The sequence below is a fragment of the Peromyscus leucopus genome, chromosome 22 (genome assembly GCF_004664715.2).
Source record: "Peromyscus leucopus breed LL Stock chromosome 22, UCI_PerLeu_2.1, whole genome shotgun sequence".
Taxonomy (NCBI): domain Eukaryota; kingdom Metazoa; phylum Chordata; class Mammalia; order Rodentia; family Cricetidae; genus Peromyscus; species Peromyscus leucopus.
In genome coordinates, this window is record NC_051081.1 from 48403201 (window position 1) to 48419538 (window position 16338).

The following is a 16338-nucleotide window of genomic DNA, read 5'->3' on the forward strand; positions in this document are numbered from 1 at the left end:
GACAGAGCATTAAGGACGTGGGGGACGCGGGGGGAGTGGGGCACACATCTCACCAGCATGTGAGATGTTTGATCATTCTAAATGTTGATTATTCTAAAAATAACTCTTACAGCAAACGTTTACAGCTGTTTTTGTCATAAGATCTCATACAGCCCAGGCTGGACTTGAATGCCTCCACAGCCTTGAAATTCTGATCCCCCTGCCTCCACTTCCCCAGTGCTAGGACGACAGAGTGAATCACCACATCCAGTTTACATGGTACTGGAGAATCCAGGGCTTGGTGCCCGTCAGGCAAGAACCCTAACAACTGAGCCCCATCTCCAGCCCCATCCGCCAGCTTTTTTAAATGCATTGCTACCATCCACCTTGATAAGTTAAGGAAACTGGCGCTCAGCAATGTTAAATGTCAACCAACATAATTAGCAAGTGCCATAGCAAGGCTCGAGTGTGACTCCCAAGCCCACACCTTGACCTGTGTCCCCAAGGTTCAGTCACCATACTGTTTTTTGTACCCTGCTCCAAATGCCCTTGACTCCTCAGGCAGCTACATGTCTACACCCCCACTTCAGTGATCCCCTGGTTCCCTGGACCTCCCAGCCAGTACCTTGTCTGTGACGAGGGGCAAACGCATGCTCTCCAGCTGGCCTCCAGGTTGGCTGAACACAAAGTGGTGCTCCTTGGACTTGGGGATGATGAAATGGAGCTGGACCTCCTCTCCTAGCATGGAGTAAGAGAAGGCAAAGGCGTGCAGGGTGGACTCATAGAGCTGAGGTGTGAGGGGAAAGGACAGAGCTTATCATCAGAGTCCGATTTACTTCCCCCAAAGAACCCAGGCCCAGCCTGGCCACAACACCCGGGTCACTCCCACCTCTGCCCTGCGGTGTAAGGGACTCAGAGCCAGAGCATTCTAAGCTCAGATCTGGCTACTCGGGGAGCCCACGCAAGACCACCCACACAGGGCCAGAGCTGCCTCCATCCTGGATCCCAGTCATGCTTGCCCAGACCTTTCTGCTCTTGAGATCGGATCTAGAGATCCATCCTGGGTCAGCAAATAAAGCCTTCATGCAGATCTCGTGTATGTGTGTGTGTGTGTGTGTGTGTGTGTGTGTGTGTGTGTGTGTGTGTAGACTATGGGACAACCTTCTTGGGTGTCTTTCTTTAAGCATTGTCCACACTGGTTCTTTTTGAGACAAGCTCCTTCATTGGCCTGGAATTTGCAAAGTTAAGCAAGCTGGCTTGTCAGCGCACCCCGGAACTTCTTTTAAACTACTGTGAATTAAACCTAGGCCTCGCATTTATTAGACAAGTATTTTAGCGCTAAGCTACATCCCTAAACCATCTTCAGTTTTTTGAGTTAGTGTCTAAGTGGCCCCAGCAGGCCTTGAACTTGTGGTCCTCCTGCCTCAGTCACCTGTGTAGCCAGGGTTACAGGCCTGTGCCCTTGAGGCCAGTTTTCAGTTTTCATTCTAAAAGGGCATTTCCTGTCGTGGGTGTCCTGAGAGCTGGCATGTAGCAGAACAATAATAAGCATGCAACCTTGTCTGTCTCAATACACTCAGTCTTGTACTGAGTGCACCTCTGTGCATTGTCACTGACGACCCTGGGAAGGATTGTATCCCTTGGAGGCACAGTTACTGCCCTACTGTGTGGACACAGACGCTAGCTAGCATCGAGAGGTCCCGGGCTCACTCATGGTCCCCCACGCCACTGTGCATGTGTACTCCTTTCTGGGGGTGACCCCCCCCAATCTAGCTTTGTTCTTGACTTAGGCAGCCTCTTGGGTCCTCCTGAGCTTTGTCTCTCCCACTGGACAGAGCTGCTGTGTGCTTGCCACGCCAGGAGCTGTGGAGGAAGGTGGCAGCCCAGCATACCAGCACACGCTTCCTTCTGTCCCCAACAGGGCTCTACTGGTGCCATAGAGCCTTCTGGGGAGCAAGAGGCTCAGACCTGGGGGGCTATGTAGTAAAGGTGGCAATGGGAAGAGGATTCGCTTAAAAAAAAAGAGGACTCTTGGGGGCAAAGGAGAGAAGGAGCAGAGATGATATGGGGCCAGGATCAGACACCAGCGGCTGGCTGGTGCCTCTGCATCCCTCACAAGGTTGATGAACCCGTATCCAAAATGCTTGATCCCAAGGATCCTTCAGATCTAGGATTTTTTTTTTTTCAGAACTTGTAAAATTTCTATGGAGTTTTCTGGCTGGTCATCTACAGTCTAAAATCCCAAAAGCTCTGAAATCTGAACTGCTTTGAGCATCGTGTTAGGGGTAACTTTGGTTTTCTGATGAGGGATGCTCAAGCTCTGTTCATTTGTAAAGCGACGATGGAAGGCTTAGGTGAGAATCCACTAAGAGCAGAGAGAGGATGCGTTTCCAGCCAGGGAACCCTGAATAGTCACAAGTGTAGTTCTTAACGCAATGCCCTGATAACCATCCAGAGCCTGAGACAGCCAGAGCCATATCCCGGGAACTTATCCATTTAGTTATTCACGACAGGAAGAGCTGGTACCTAAGGAGGACATGGGCATGCTGCTGGCATGCTGTAGGTGCTCAATGATTCAAACTCCTCTCTTATCTATGTGATTTCTGGGCCACAACCATACAATTCTCCTTCCTGCTTCATGCGGCTCTGAAATCTTGCTCAGGTGCCCATCTCCCTTCCAGACCATGAACCCTAAGAATGGGAACAAAGCTCATCCGACTTTGTGTCTATATTCCCAGGTCCTTCTAGTAAGCACTCAGCGAGCGTCCCCAGCAGTGAAGTCACTTTTGGATTCTCTAGAGCCTGAAGACAGGAATGACACCCTTGGCCACTGATGACTGGATGACCACAGGGGAACCACTGTAGTGGTTCTGTGAACAATATGTTCACAGCCTAGGAGGGGAACCTGGGAGGCACGCAGGCCCTGAAGCAAGGGCTTCCAGAACTCTCTCCTCCCACCCTAGAACATTATCAAGGGGCCACAGGGAAACAGACACATGGGCTGTGACGTGGGAGCAGCCGGAGAGCCAGCCAGCGCCTGAGGCCTACCTGGTAGTGGGGGTGGAAGCCCATGTACTGGTGGCATTGTTCACAGTGGTGGTACGTGTTGTACGCCGCGTACTTGGACAGTCTCATGCGTGCCGTCTGACGCCGCACATACAGGTCCTCCGGCTTCCGGGACGTCCCTCTGTCTGCAAAGACAGTCCCGGAGTTAAGGAGCATCAGCCCAGAGCAAACTCCCTACCCCTGAGTGCTGAACTCAACTGAGTGCATGGCCCAAAGTAAGTAGCTCATAGGCAGGCTGTAGTTGCCCTGAGGATTGGCTCTCACATCCCTCGGCCCTGGGTTGAGGAGGACAAGCATCTCAGTGGGGAAACTAACAGAGGAGAACTCGGACTGCGTGATGTCACACTTGTGGACCTAAAAACACTTCATAAACACTCTGAAGGAAACTCTACATGACTGGGAAATAAAGTAACAGCATGTGTGGCCTCCAGTTTCTTCAAGCAACTTGGTAGGAACATGATTGTAACACTAGCCCTTCACTGGGGCTATCTACAGGAAGGGAATCCCCGGACCCCTGGCCCTCCTATCAGTGACAGGGAGAGTCAGACCAGCAGGTACCTTTTATCTTTTTGGAGACAGGGTTACACTATGTAGTCCAGGCTAACCCCCATCTCTTGATCCTCCTGCCCCAGCCCCCTGAGTGCTGTGATTACAGGCGTACACACCACACCCGGTTCACAGGTAAGCTGTTTTTCCCGACATGACATTTATCAAACTTCTTCAGGCTACACTAATCCCACAGGCCTCTCCCAGAAGTGTTGGCTGAGGCTGCCCTCATATACCATAGAAGCCAGTGTCCCCGAGGAGAAAAGAGGAGGCTGAAGACAGGGGAACATATGCACCCATTTGGTGACAAATTCATAGATAGAAATACTCATTTACCCTCCATTAACCAAGCCTTCGACATATCGTGACCACAAGTCCCTGGGGTTCTCATGGGCTTTGTGGTAGTTCTTTCCTTCTACCGGCAGGGGGCAGTCTCAGTGCTGAACCAGGCTCTGGTAAGTCACCGCTCACTTACTACTAAAGAGCATCCGTAGCGGGATGCATCTCAACCTAGCTGACATCTATTAATACACAAAAAAAGCAATTAAGCCTATGAACTTTGGACAAGAGTGAAGTAAGTAAGATGTCTTACTTCACTGGCCAAATCTGGCCTCTCTCTCGTGTGTGGGTATGGGTGTGTTAGTTACCCATGTGTCCTCACGCCCACATAGGTACATGTGGAAACTAGGGGTCGACCAGATGTCTTCCTCAAGAGCTTTTCCATCTTATTTTTTGAGGTAAGTTCTTGGCTGAATATGGAGCTCACCAGTTGGCTAGACCAGCTGGTCAGCAGGCCTCTGAGATCCACCTGTTTTTACTGACTCACCCCGCTCCAAATGTGCATTGCCAGGCTCATCTATTTACATGGATGCTGAGGATCTGAACTCAGGTCCTCCTGTGTGAGCAGCAAGCATGTTACCCAATGAGCTGTTATCTCCCCAGCCCCTGACCTTCACTCTTGATGCTCTGGTGATGTGAGCAAATCAGACTGGCATCTTCATACTTTGGGTCATGAATGATGTAATCAAAAGGCATCTTCTGGAAGAGCTCCAGGTCTGGCCAGGGGTCAGTGAGCTGGAGGTAATGCCAATCCGATTCCTCTTGGAGGCCTACAAGGTTGGTAGAAAAAGGGACGCATGAGACACAAGATGTGAGGATGTGTTACTTAACTGTGCCCAAGGATGGTGCGTGCAACCGAATCATTGTTGATCAATGGCTTCCTGGGGATCCCTACTGTATCGAGAAAGTTTCAGACACAGCCATATTTCAGGAGGGCTCTAACAGACAAGGTCACATACTGTGATCTGTCACCACCCAGGTGAAGAGGCTTCGCTCTGTCTCCTGCAGATGCGGGTTGTTCTCTGTCCCACACACTGGCTTCCAATCCTCCAGAGTCCTGAGCCCTAGCTCACGCTACCTTCCAGCAACACCTGCTTCATGCACGGCCCAAGCTCCTTGTCCTTGTGGTCCCTGTGTGGGTTTCTTACTCTGTCATCGAAATCGCCCCAGCCAGGGTGACTCGGTTGGCATCGCTCCGCCTCTAGAAAGCACTGGAGCCACTGTTTTTCCCTGCAGAGGTCAGGGACACTCACAGCATAAACTGCAGTCTACACTCGCCAGCATCCTCTTACACCGAGCCTCATACAGCGTTCTGCTGCTCGTCATGGTGTACTGGCTGAACAGCCAGCCGAAACGTCTAGCTGGCCCAACCCCAGCTGCATCTGTTGATACCATGTATTATGGTGAATATGTAATAGGAAGTTAGAGATGCTAACTTAAGTCTATGCCATATTCCTGGGCAGTGGACATGTCCACAAGGAGAAAAGAGTGCAGAGCTTAATAGGCTTTAACAGGCACCTCATACCCTGTGAAACAGCAGGTATCCTTGTTTTGCAAGGAAAAAAAAAACCTGAAGTAATAGAATAGTTAAGAAAATGGTCTTTTGGATTTGATGACGTGTATTCCAATCCTGTCCTCATCACTGGTCTATCCAAGAAAGCAAGATAACAGATTCAACCGCTCCTGGGTGTGAGAAAACCACAGAAAGCATCAGCCCACAGAACGGCAGAGGGCTGGATGGGAGTCCCGGGTTCAAAGTTTCTCCTGATCAAGTTCAACCTCAGAAAGTGCTCCCAGGAGCTGCTCTGATGCCAGAGTTGGGTAGCTGGTGGTCTCTACATGGCAGTCAGTTCCCCTTACATAAGGGCATAGACTCTTTTACGAAGCCAAGACCATGAACCTCTGGGCAGGATATGAGGAGAAAATAGAATAGGCCTTCACATCAGCACCAAGCATGTGCAGAGAGATGTGTGCCTTACTCAAAGCCAGTCTACTCAACAAACAGGGAACCCAGACACCTCCTTCTCCAATCTCATGTAATTCTTCCCCATTCCCTAATGCTGTCCTAGGTATTTGGTTGGGGGGGGGGAGCATCGGACACCTTCCCTGATGAAGAACTCCACATTCTACAGACCAGTTCCTGCTTAGGTACTGTCCAGCTAGGCTTCCCATGTAAGAGGATACTATCCCAGCTCATAGGGCTGTATGGAAGATCAAAAGGGACAGTATCTATCCTGGTGCTTGACACATGGAAAGTACTGAACAAGCATGAATTACTTCAGCGTTAGCAACTCTATCCCTACGAAGTTCTCGAACATATCATTGAGAAAAAAAAAAAAAAAAGACAACAAGAAAGAAAAGACCCTGGAACAAGCCAGCTGTGAACCTGAGAGTCCATCCCGAAAGGGAGAGACACAGTGACCAGGACCACTGACAAAGATCGGTGGATACTTGCCGAGCCCAAGGGTCACAAAACAACTCACTGGTATTGATCTCTTCTTCATCGTAAACATCCACTTCTGTCAGCCGAATCAGCATCCTAGACAGGATGCTGAGGAACTGCAGGTAGGCGCCCGTCTTCCCTATCTGTGAAGACATTAGAATCAGGGCCCAGTGGTAGAAAGCGCATGCGCGCACATGCGCACTCACACACACACACACACACTCACACACACACTTAAAACAAAATTACTGTAGAAGGACCAATGATCAGTAGACACATTACAATGTTCTCAACCTTTTCAAAAATCCAATACCCTTTTTCCTATCTAGTAAATTGGTAGTAAAAGCTCTGTAGCTGTAAGATCCAGCACTGTGTGGGTGCAGACACTTGGGAGCTCCTATAAAACCTGTTTTTTCCATTTTTTATGCATGTATATGTATGCATTTGTGTGTGAATGCATGTAAAGGCCAGAGGTCAACCTGGGGTGCCATTCTTCATCTGCCACACACGTCATGTTTTGAGGTAGAGTCTCTTCATTGGCCTAGAACTTGCTAATTAAGCTAGGCTGGGTCTTCCCGTCTCCACCTCCCCAGTACTGTGACTACAAGCATGAACCCCCAGGCCTGGATTTTTTATGTGGGGGCTGGGGCATAGAACTCAGGTCTCCATGCCTGCATGACAAGCACTTTGCCAACAGATCCATCACCCCAACTTGTGGTGGTATTCTAATTATACTGAAATGTGATTTTGATTGTATGTTAATAAATAAAGTTGCCCGGGGGTCAGAGCTATTAGAGCCATAGACAGAGTGTGGCGGTGGTGGCACATGCCTTTAATCCCATAGATCTCTGTGTGTTCAGGGATACAGCCAGCATTGGAGACATATGCCTTTAAGACCTAGGGGGCTGTACATTCAGACAGTGATGAGGCAGTCACGTGTTTGGGTTTACAACCAATGAGAAGGCACAATGACTATGAAACGACTTACACACAGGAAATAGCTCTCCTTTCGGGAAGCTGGGACACGGCAGGAGGAAGGGTGAGATTTTAGCTCTGAGCTCTGACCTCTTGGCTTTCTCTTTTACATTGGTTCTGTGTTTTTATTTAATAAGACGGTTGGATACATCTACACCAACTCCATTTCTCTGATTTTTTTTAATTAGAAAAAGTAATGTATTGTCATTTTAGACAATGAGAAAAAAATGCAGATTTAAAATAAAGTAGAATGTTACTGATCCTGCCTTCCCGCTAAAGACAGTGAATTAGGAGCTAGTCTTCCCAAGATCCCTCAAGACAGGCTCACATGTACAGTGATTTCTTTCCTAACTGATATGACATCATGGGGGGGGGGACACGTGGCTAACAAGTTTCTTAGAGAAATCTCATTGGCGGAATAAAGAGAACTCTTACAGCTTCTGTGGCTGAATTCTGGGATACATTTATCCCAGATGTGTTTAGCTCAGACTTAGCCAGGGGAGTTTCACTCTGAGCCATGTCTCATCCTTTTAAATAGTACCAAAATGAGTGACGGTACGTGGGTTTTGAGCATCTGCATTTCTTGGGATGGATTCCTGGAGATGAGCACACCAGTGGAAAGAGAGGTCATGGTAAATGAGTAATGAGACATCCAGAGCAGTCAGTGTGCACTCTTAGAGGTCACAAAATACTCTAAGCACCTTACACCCCTACACAGGCGAGATCAAATCAGGTGATACTTGAACAAAATGCAGCCCCAGGCACTTGGACCTGAGTCTTCTCTCAGCCTTCAGCCAGTTCTAAAGATCAGGCCACCCTCCTCCTCCTCCCATGCCCACCACAAGAGACACACAGACCCTCGAGGTTCTGTATGTGTGTGTATGTCTGTGTATGTGTGAGTGTACAAGTGTGCATAAAGACGAGAGGTTGATATTGGCCGTCTTCCTCAATTGCCCCCCACCACCTTATTTTCATTAACACAGTCTCTCGCTGAGCCTGGAGCTCACTAATGCTGCTCTCCTAGCTGGCCAGTGAGCCCCAGGGGTCCTGTTTGTGTCTCTCCGGCACTGGGGTAATAAGCGTGTAGGCCACACCCAGCTTTTTATGAGGGTGCTGAAGGCATGAACATTGTGCCTACAGGGTGAGCACCTTACCAACGAGCTGCCTCCCAGTTCTGCTCTCTGCGGATCTGTCAGCTAAAGCGGTCTATGTCGGATACACAGTGGACTGAGAATGAGCTGAATCCAGGAAATAAAGCCCCGGCGTCCCCATTAACAGTCCACCGAAACCTTCCCACACATGCTCTCACTTTGTTCCTTATTGGAAAAATATCCAGAGACTGTGTGTGAGGGTGAAGGTCGAACTCAGCCTGAAATGACAACAAGTTCCTATCCAGATGCCATCCCTATGCCTCATACACATAGAGGAGAAAACTGCTAGGCAGACGGAAGGAACCTAGCAAGGGATGGAATGTGAAAGGAGCCTTCCCGTCACTCTGGGCCATCAGAGAGACTCTTCACTGTGATGGCTCGTTTTTAATTGTCAACTTGACAATTACATTGGGAAGAGGGTCTTCTGCTGTTGTTTTTTGAGACAGGGTCTCATTATGGAGCCCTGGCTGTCCTGGAACTCTCTATGTAGACCAGGCTGGCCTTGAACTCACAGAGAGAACTGCTGCCTCTGCCTCCCAGTGCTGGGATGAGAGGTGTGCAGCACACTTGGCTGGGAAGAGAGTTTTAATGAAGGATTGTCTACATTGGCCTGTGCCCACATCTGTGAGGGATTATCCTAATTATGTTATTTGATGTGGGAAGATGATGTGGGATAATTCTCTTGCGCACTGTAAAGATTTGTCACTTGAATTGGTTTAATAAAACGTTGATTGGCCAGTAGCCAGGCAGGAAGTGTAGGCGGAGCGACCAAACTAAGAATGATGGGAAGAGAAAGGGCAGAGTCAGGAGTCACCACCAGATGCAGAGGAAGCAAGATGAGAATGCCACACTGAGAAAAGGTGCCAAGCCACGTGACTAAACATAAGTAGAAATATGGGTTAATTTAAAGTGTAAGAATCAGTTAGTAACAAGCCTGAGCTAATGACCGAGCATCTATAAGTACTCTGAGTCAATTCTTTGAGAAGTGGATGCTGGGATTTGGAAATTGCTGTCCAGACTCAGAAACTTCGGCCTATAGGAAGTCACAGCCCTAAGAGGGCATCATGACTCCCTAAGTTTGGATCCTGAATTTGTGAAGAGTGGTGAAATCGAGCCGAGCGCTAAGCACGCATGGGTTTGTGTCTACGCTCCTGACGGTGGGTGTGATGCAACTAGGTTCTGGCCATCTTGGCTTCCATGCTATGATGGACGGACGATAGCCTGGAACTGTGAGCAAAACAAGCCCTTCTCCTCTGAGTCGCTTTATGCCAGGGTATTTCATCACAGTGACAGAAAGGACACCAGGACGTCCACAGACAGAGCGCCGAGTGAACCGGTGGGCACAGCAGCACCCAAGACGACCCTGGAGGCCCGGCCTGTGCAGGGGCAGCAGGGCCTGGCACCCACCTGAGGCGGCCCACTGAGCAGCAGCCTGCGGGGGTGGAAGCTGTCCACCCGGCCTTCGGCTCGGTTGCCATAGTCCATGTGGCTGGGCCTGGGTACTGTCCACTGCCGGTAGTACAGGGACTGTTCGGTCGACGTCATCATCTTGCTGAGCAGGGGGCGGAAGGAGCTGGTCCACATGACGGACGGGGAAGGCAGGAGGGAGGCGGACTTGGGCAAGCCGCTGCTGTCGGTGGACACCAGCATGTCGTATACCAGCTTAGGCAGGAAGACGATGGGTGGCTGGCGGCAGGCCTTGGCCATGGAGCACTGGGAGGCCTGGAGGACCAGGACGTTGGCAGCGGGCACTGCACAGGCGGCGGACGATGAGCCCGAGGAAGAGGAGGACAGCTGGGAGGATGGGGCAGCCGGCACCTGCAGGCTCCTCCGGCCAGTCCTGAGGCTGGAATCAGGCTGTGGGGCCAGCCCAGGGCTGTTCCTGCTGGTGACTGTGGACCCCTGACTCACACGGAGCCGCTGTATCTCCCCAGGGGTCCTGCCCTCCTCTGCAGGGCCACAGGGTGGAGGTGACCTGGCCAGCTCTCCCTGTGGAGGGCCTGAGAGCGGAATCAGGGACTCGCCATAGAGCACTGAGCCTACGAAAGAGAGGAGTCAGGTCAGAGGCACCCCCAGGAATAACCCAGCACAAATACACAGCTGCTTCTCTGCCTGCCCCAGGAAGGCTGGGAGGATTGAAGGCAAAGCTGGTGGGCATGCATCTGGCCAACATCTCCTCCACAAACCAGACCTTCCTACAGTCACAGAGTGCCATGCCGATGCAAAAGAGGCATGTGTATCTGTGGGGTAGACCACACCCACAGGGCCTGCTGTCACTCCTGGGTTGTCCAGCAAATCTCCTACTGGGCCGTGAGCCCAGACCACAAACCAGTGTCTCCTAATCTCAGCGAGGCTCCACAGAACCCCACACAAGCCGACCTGACCTTGAGATTCCCTCCCCAGGAACAGCTTTTCCACTGAGGCTCCGCGTGGAGAGGACTACTCTCTGGAACCCTCGATGAACAACTACCCTAAGCCTGTCCTACACAGGAGACAAGGTGAGGGACTTGGTCTGACTCTACCCAGGGAAGACGAAGGCAGCAGTGGTGTTTACAAGCAAAGATGGATATATTTTGTTCTGTTCTGTTTTAATTATATTTCTTTTTTTAAATTATGCATAGTTCTGCCTGCATGCATGCCTACAAGCCAGAAGAGGGCATCAGACCCCATTACGGATGGTTGTGAGCCACCACGTGGTTGCCGGGAATTGAACCCAGGTCCTCTGGAAGAGCAGCCAGTGCTCTTGACCTCTGAGCCATCTCTCCAGCCCTTGATTATATTTTCTATTTAGCTTACATAAAGCACACATCTTTAGTCTTGGTCAACCCTCCCCTTATCCCACCTCTCCCCCATCCCAACATCCAGATTGTGTTGTTTGGTCTCAGACTTTCTCTGTAGCTGAGGATGGCTTTGAACTTCTGACCCTTTTGTCTCCACCCCTTGAGTGCTGGGATTACAGGCTTGCACTGCTATATCCAGTTTATGTACGACTGCAGATTGAAGCCAGGGCTTTGCCATGATAGGCAAGTGCTTCGCCATCTGAGTGACACCCTGAGCCCATAGATGAAATTTCTTTTTGGGGGTGGGTGGCTTTTTTTTCCAGTTTTCTCGAGACAGGGTTTCTCTGTGTACCTTTTGGTGCCTGTCCTGGAACTCACTCTGTAGCCCAGGCTGGCCTCAAACTACTCAGAGACCCACCTGCCTCTGCCTCCCAAGTGCTAGGATTAATTGATGAAATTTCTTAGGGGCAGAGTTCATAATGAATAAACCTTTCAGCTCTCAGATTATATTGAATGCCCAGTTTGATACACACGGGTAACGCTATTTCCTGTGCATGGGGTCTTGGCTTAGTTCAGAGACTAAGGACCTCTTGGGACTGGTGCCCACATGAGACTTTGTTCACAGTCTCTCTCTGCATTGAGGACTCTTGCCGTGGCTTCTCCCATGAAGCCTCCTAGATCCACTTCTCTGGACAAGACTCCTGCTCTCCTTAGCAGGGGCTGCCCAAGGCAATATCCAGGAAGGCTCACCAAAAGTGGTACCGCCACTTGGCTCGGACACTGTGGCCTACACTGCAGCCAGGGGCAGACTCTCCTCCCAGCAGGAACAGCCAGACCTGAAAGTCCTATTCTTCAAGGTCTCAGATATCAAGTTCATTTCTAGGCTATTCTTGAGAGCCTGTTCTTACAGGTCCTGATGGGAAGCCTGGGATCAGCACAGCCCTGGGTGTTCTTCCCAGTCCCTGAACTCGGGGCAGCCCCAGGGTGTGGTGCTCCCTAGCGGGACTGGGACTCACCGGACGCCTTAGAAGAGAGGGAGGAAGATGCAGAGTCGTGGGAATGTGAGCGCTCCCTCTTCACAGGGCTCCTCTTCTCGGAGGTGGAGCCTGCTTCAAAACACCCTGCAAACACAGAGGACTCAGCATCCCTGGCCGCAGCCTGGCGTTCAGAAGTCACGAAGACATCACGCCTCTTTGCCCGTTTCTTCTCTCACTCCTTCGTTCACTGTTGCCATTTTAGCCCTGTCCCTTACACACACACACACACAAACACACACACACACACACACACACACACACACAACACACACACACACACACACAACACACAGAAAAGAAACACACACACATACACACACACAAAGAAACACGCACACATACACACACAGAAAAGAAACACACACACGCACACACACACATCTTAGCTAGGCTGAGCTCACAAAGAAGTTAAGAAGAAACTAGGATGAGGAGGGTCAGGACAGGCCAGCGAGTCCAGTCACACCATAGACAACATTTAAGACCATGGTCACAGTCATGCTAAAATCAGCCACCACACAGAAGATCCTGGTGGGCAGGCCTTGCCATTTTACAGGACAAGCGGCGGCCAGGAGGGTCTGCACTCTTGCCTCACGTCACCCAGTCGGCAGACACGGAAGCAAGGGGGATTTACCCTTCTCTCTTTACCCTCAGTACCCTCAAAGGCACAGCACATTTACATTATAGGCTTCTATGTTCCCACTGTGCTGTGGACCCCAGCCAGACATTGCCTTCTTTGTGTGTCCTATTAAAAACATGGCACCAGACTCTTGGAGTCTACAAAGGATGCTGGCCTGCTCCCATAAACTTCAACAGCGTTCAGCATAACGGTGGATGAGAGTCGATTTCCAACAGAGGGAACAAGCGAGTGAATCCTTCCAGCGCTGAAACCAAAGCATGAACTGGAACCCTAAGACGCCACCGTTTCCTTCCTATTCTTCAAGAATTCCAGTTCTTAAAAGAACCGACAGGACTCCCCATCTTCCCACGCCAGAATGACAGAGCAGGGGAGAAAGGCAGGATCCGGCCAAGGAAGATTTGAGAACCCCGGGGTCCGGCCAGGCCCCCTCACCTTCCATCCCTGTCTCCTCATCTTCATCTGTACTGCTGAGCTTCTCCCCATCACTCTCCAAGGCCTCGCTCTTGGCCCCCTTCTCCAAGGGGGCATCACTGCTCACAAAGTAGGCAGCCAGGCCCAGCTCCTGCTCCAGGGCTGTCCTCACCAGGCACGAGGAATTGATCAGACGCAGGTCACAGTACCTCAGAGACCTGGGGGGAACAGAAGGCAGTCATCCATCGCGGGCCTTCCGCGGGGAGGCTCCACGGCTCAGAGGATAGAGTGACGGCGCCACACCCGTCTTCCCCCTTAGACCAAGGGGCTCCCGGTACGTGGAGAAGCCTACCGTGAACTCAGAGCAACAAAGTCAGGTTCACACCAAGCCTCTGAGGGCACCTACCGGGGATCTACTCCTGTGGGGCATGGAACAAGATACCATGACTTTGGGATCAGGCAGAAGTGAGGATTGAACCTCAGCATCTCTGCTTCCCAGGAAACTGGGAAGATATGCAGTTTCTCAGAAGCTCTGATTTTGTTTCCCACTTAAAAGATGAGGCTGAGCCCAGGCAGTGGTGGTGCACACCTTTAATCCCAGCACTCAGGAGGCAGAGACAGGCGGATCTCTGTGAGTTCAAGGCCAGCCTGGTCTACAGAGTGAGTTCCAGGACAACCAGGGCTACCTAGAGAAACCGTCTTGAGGAAAAAAAAATAAATAAGATGAGGCTGAATATTCATAAGGACCTACGTGTTGCAGGTATTCGTTCCACCAATAGCTTTGGAGTGCCAGCCTTAGGGTGTGGCTGCTTAAAACTGAGGAGAGAGGCATGCTCACCCTCTCTTGTGGTGGTTGGAGATCGGACTGCTGGTTCCATTCACCCCCGGGGCAGAATGGAGGACCACAGCGCTGTTTACTCTGTTCTGTATCCATGAGTGCATTTTCTCCCCATTTTATACCTTGATAAATCTTGGAGGCCCTTTGAACAGACTCTCGTTGAATCGCTAACACCTGTGGTGTGCTGCTGCAGACTGAAGGCACTAACTGGGTCTTCACTGAGTGACCCGTACTTTAAGGGGTCCCTGTGCTAGGCTGAAAGCTAAGATTGTGACAGCCATGGGGTCAGACACAGTCACCTCTGGGTAGCCAGTGAGTCCTTGTAGGAGGACAAGGGACCTTCCATCCTAAGTGCCCGGGAGTCACTCAGTGGACGTGTATCTGTGCCTACGACAGAAACGCACAGGTAGGGAGAGGTGGTCGTTTGAACGAGAATGGCCCCCAGAGGCTCCTAGACCAAAATGTTTGTTTCCCAGTTGGTGGGCTGTTTTGGAAGGATTAGGAGGTGTGGCCTCACGGGAGGAGGTTTGTCACTGGGGATGGGCCCGGGCCCAGTGTCTCTCTCTTTCTCTCTCTCTCTCTCTCTCTCTCTCTCTCTCTCTCTCTCTCTCTCTCTGCCTCCAACTTACAGATCAAACGTAAGCTCTCAGCTACTGCTCAGCACTGCCATGCCTGCCTGCTCGTTACCACGCTTCCCACCATGACCATCAAGGATTAACTCTCTGAAACTGTAAGCACGCCCCCAATTAAATGCTTTCTTCTATATATGGCTTGGGTCGTAGTGTCTCTTCATTGCAATACGACAGTCACTAAGAAAGGTGACATCCACTCTTGGTACTTAACAACCTACTCTTTCCGAATGGCATCATGAGCGCCCCCCCCCACACACTCGTCACAACGATCAAGGGGCCAATGAAACTGGCCCCAGCTCTGGAGATGATGGTCGTCATCCTACATGGCACTGTCCTCTCTAATACAGAGACACCTCCCCAGCTGAGTTCATCTGCCCTCAGTCTGGCATCGCCGCTTTCCCAAAACTCTACCCCCACACAACGGTGTCCTCGGAGAACTGGCTAATACTGCCCACACCTCAGACACAGTGCCCTGGAAAAGCAGCCCCAAAATGCCATCCTTGCTGACTAACAGTGGGAAACCCTCCACCTGGGGTCGGGTACTGGTAACTCAGTCTGCCCTCCTCCCTTCCCATCCCCTCAGGACCTCAGGGGCCCTGATTCCCAACTTACCGTGGCAGGGACTCCCCGTGAGGGTCCATCCCACTGAAGATCAGGATGCAGGGCAGGCCCTCCAACTCCAAGTAAGTCTGGGGTCGCCACTCCGCGTCCTCGATCTTCTGCCACATCTGTAGATAAGAGAATGAAGGAAAGCCACCCAAGTGAGTCCTGACTCTGGGGACCGCCACTTCCTGGGGTTGTGACTGAGCTTTACTGAAGCCCTGATTTTTCCCATCTGAGAGAGGTGGGGATCCAAGGACACCACTGGGGACTAATTGGTGCCAGTGAGATGGCTCAGTTGTAAAAGCTCTTGGCCATCAAGCCTTATGACCCGAGTTCAATCCCCGGAACTCACTCAGTGGAAAGGGAGAACCAACTCTCAAAAGTTACCTTCTGGCCTCTGCATGGACCCTGCGACGTGTGTACACGCACATACACAATGAAATGTGTAAAAAAATGACACCTAACCAGACATGCAATGTGCAATCCACACTTAACCCGGGCCACTTCCTAACCATCCTGGCTTTAGAAGACCCTGATGCCCATCCACTAATTGGTGGGCCTCACAACCCATCTTGTAATACAAAGGAAGAACTTTATTCTGCATACGAGCATGCCGTGAGTCACTGTGTGTCCGGGCGGGGCGGGGTGGGGTGTTGTTCTGTTCCTGTCTATCCCCCACAGCAGGAGCCAGGTGTGTGAGGACATCTGAAGACTGGCCAATCCTCTGGAAGACAGTGGGTGGCTCCCGTGGTCTGTGACACCTCTCCCTGAGTTCTCTAGTGATGCTGACCTTGCACTTTTATGGGTTCCACTTACTCTTTCCATCAATTTCCTCTGCCCCTCTTACATTTTCTGCCACCTAGGTGTTTTAATTAGAGCCTCCAAGGGAACCAGGCACTGT

At 51.0% G+C, this 16338-nt stretch overlaps 1 protein-coding gene across 1 annotated transcript in view; it reads right to left on the reverse strand.

Annotated features, from left to right (window-relative positions):
* Greb1 (growth regulating estrogen receptor binding 1) overlaps window positions 1-16338 on the reverse strand; it is a 128619-nt gene that overhangs the window by 12283 nt on the left and 99998 nt on the right. The window contains 8 exon segments of the mRNA XM_028877675.2: window positions 605-766; window positions 3028-3170; window positions 4542-4700; window positions 6414-6516; window positions 9907-10538; window positions 12296-12400; window positions 13386-13582; window positions 15447-15562. Of these exon segments, the coding sequence (XP_028733508.1) occupies window positions 605-766; window positions 3028-3170; window positions 4542-4700; window positions 6414-6516; window positions 9907-10538; window positions 12296-12400; window positions 13386-13582; window positions 15447-15562 (1617 nt within the window).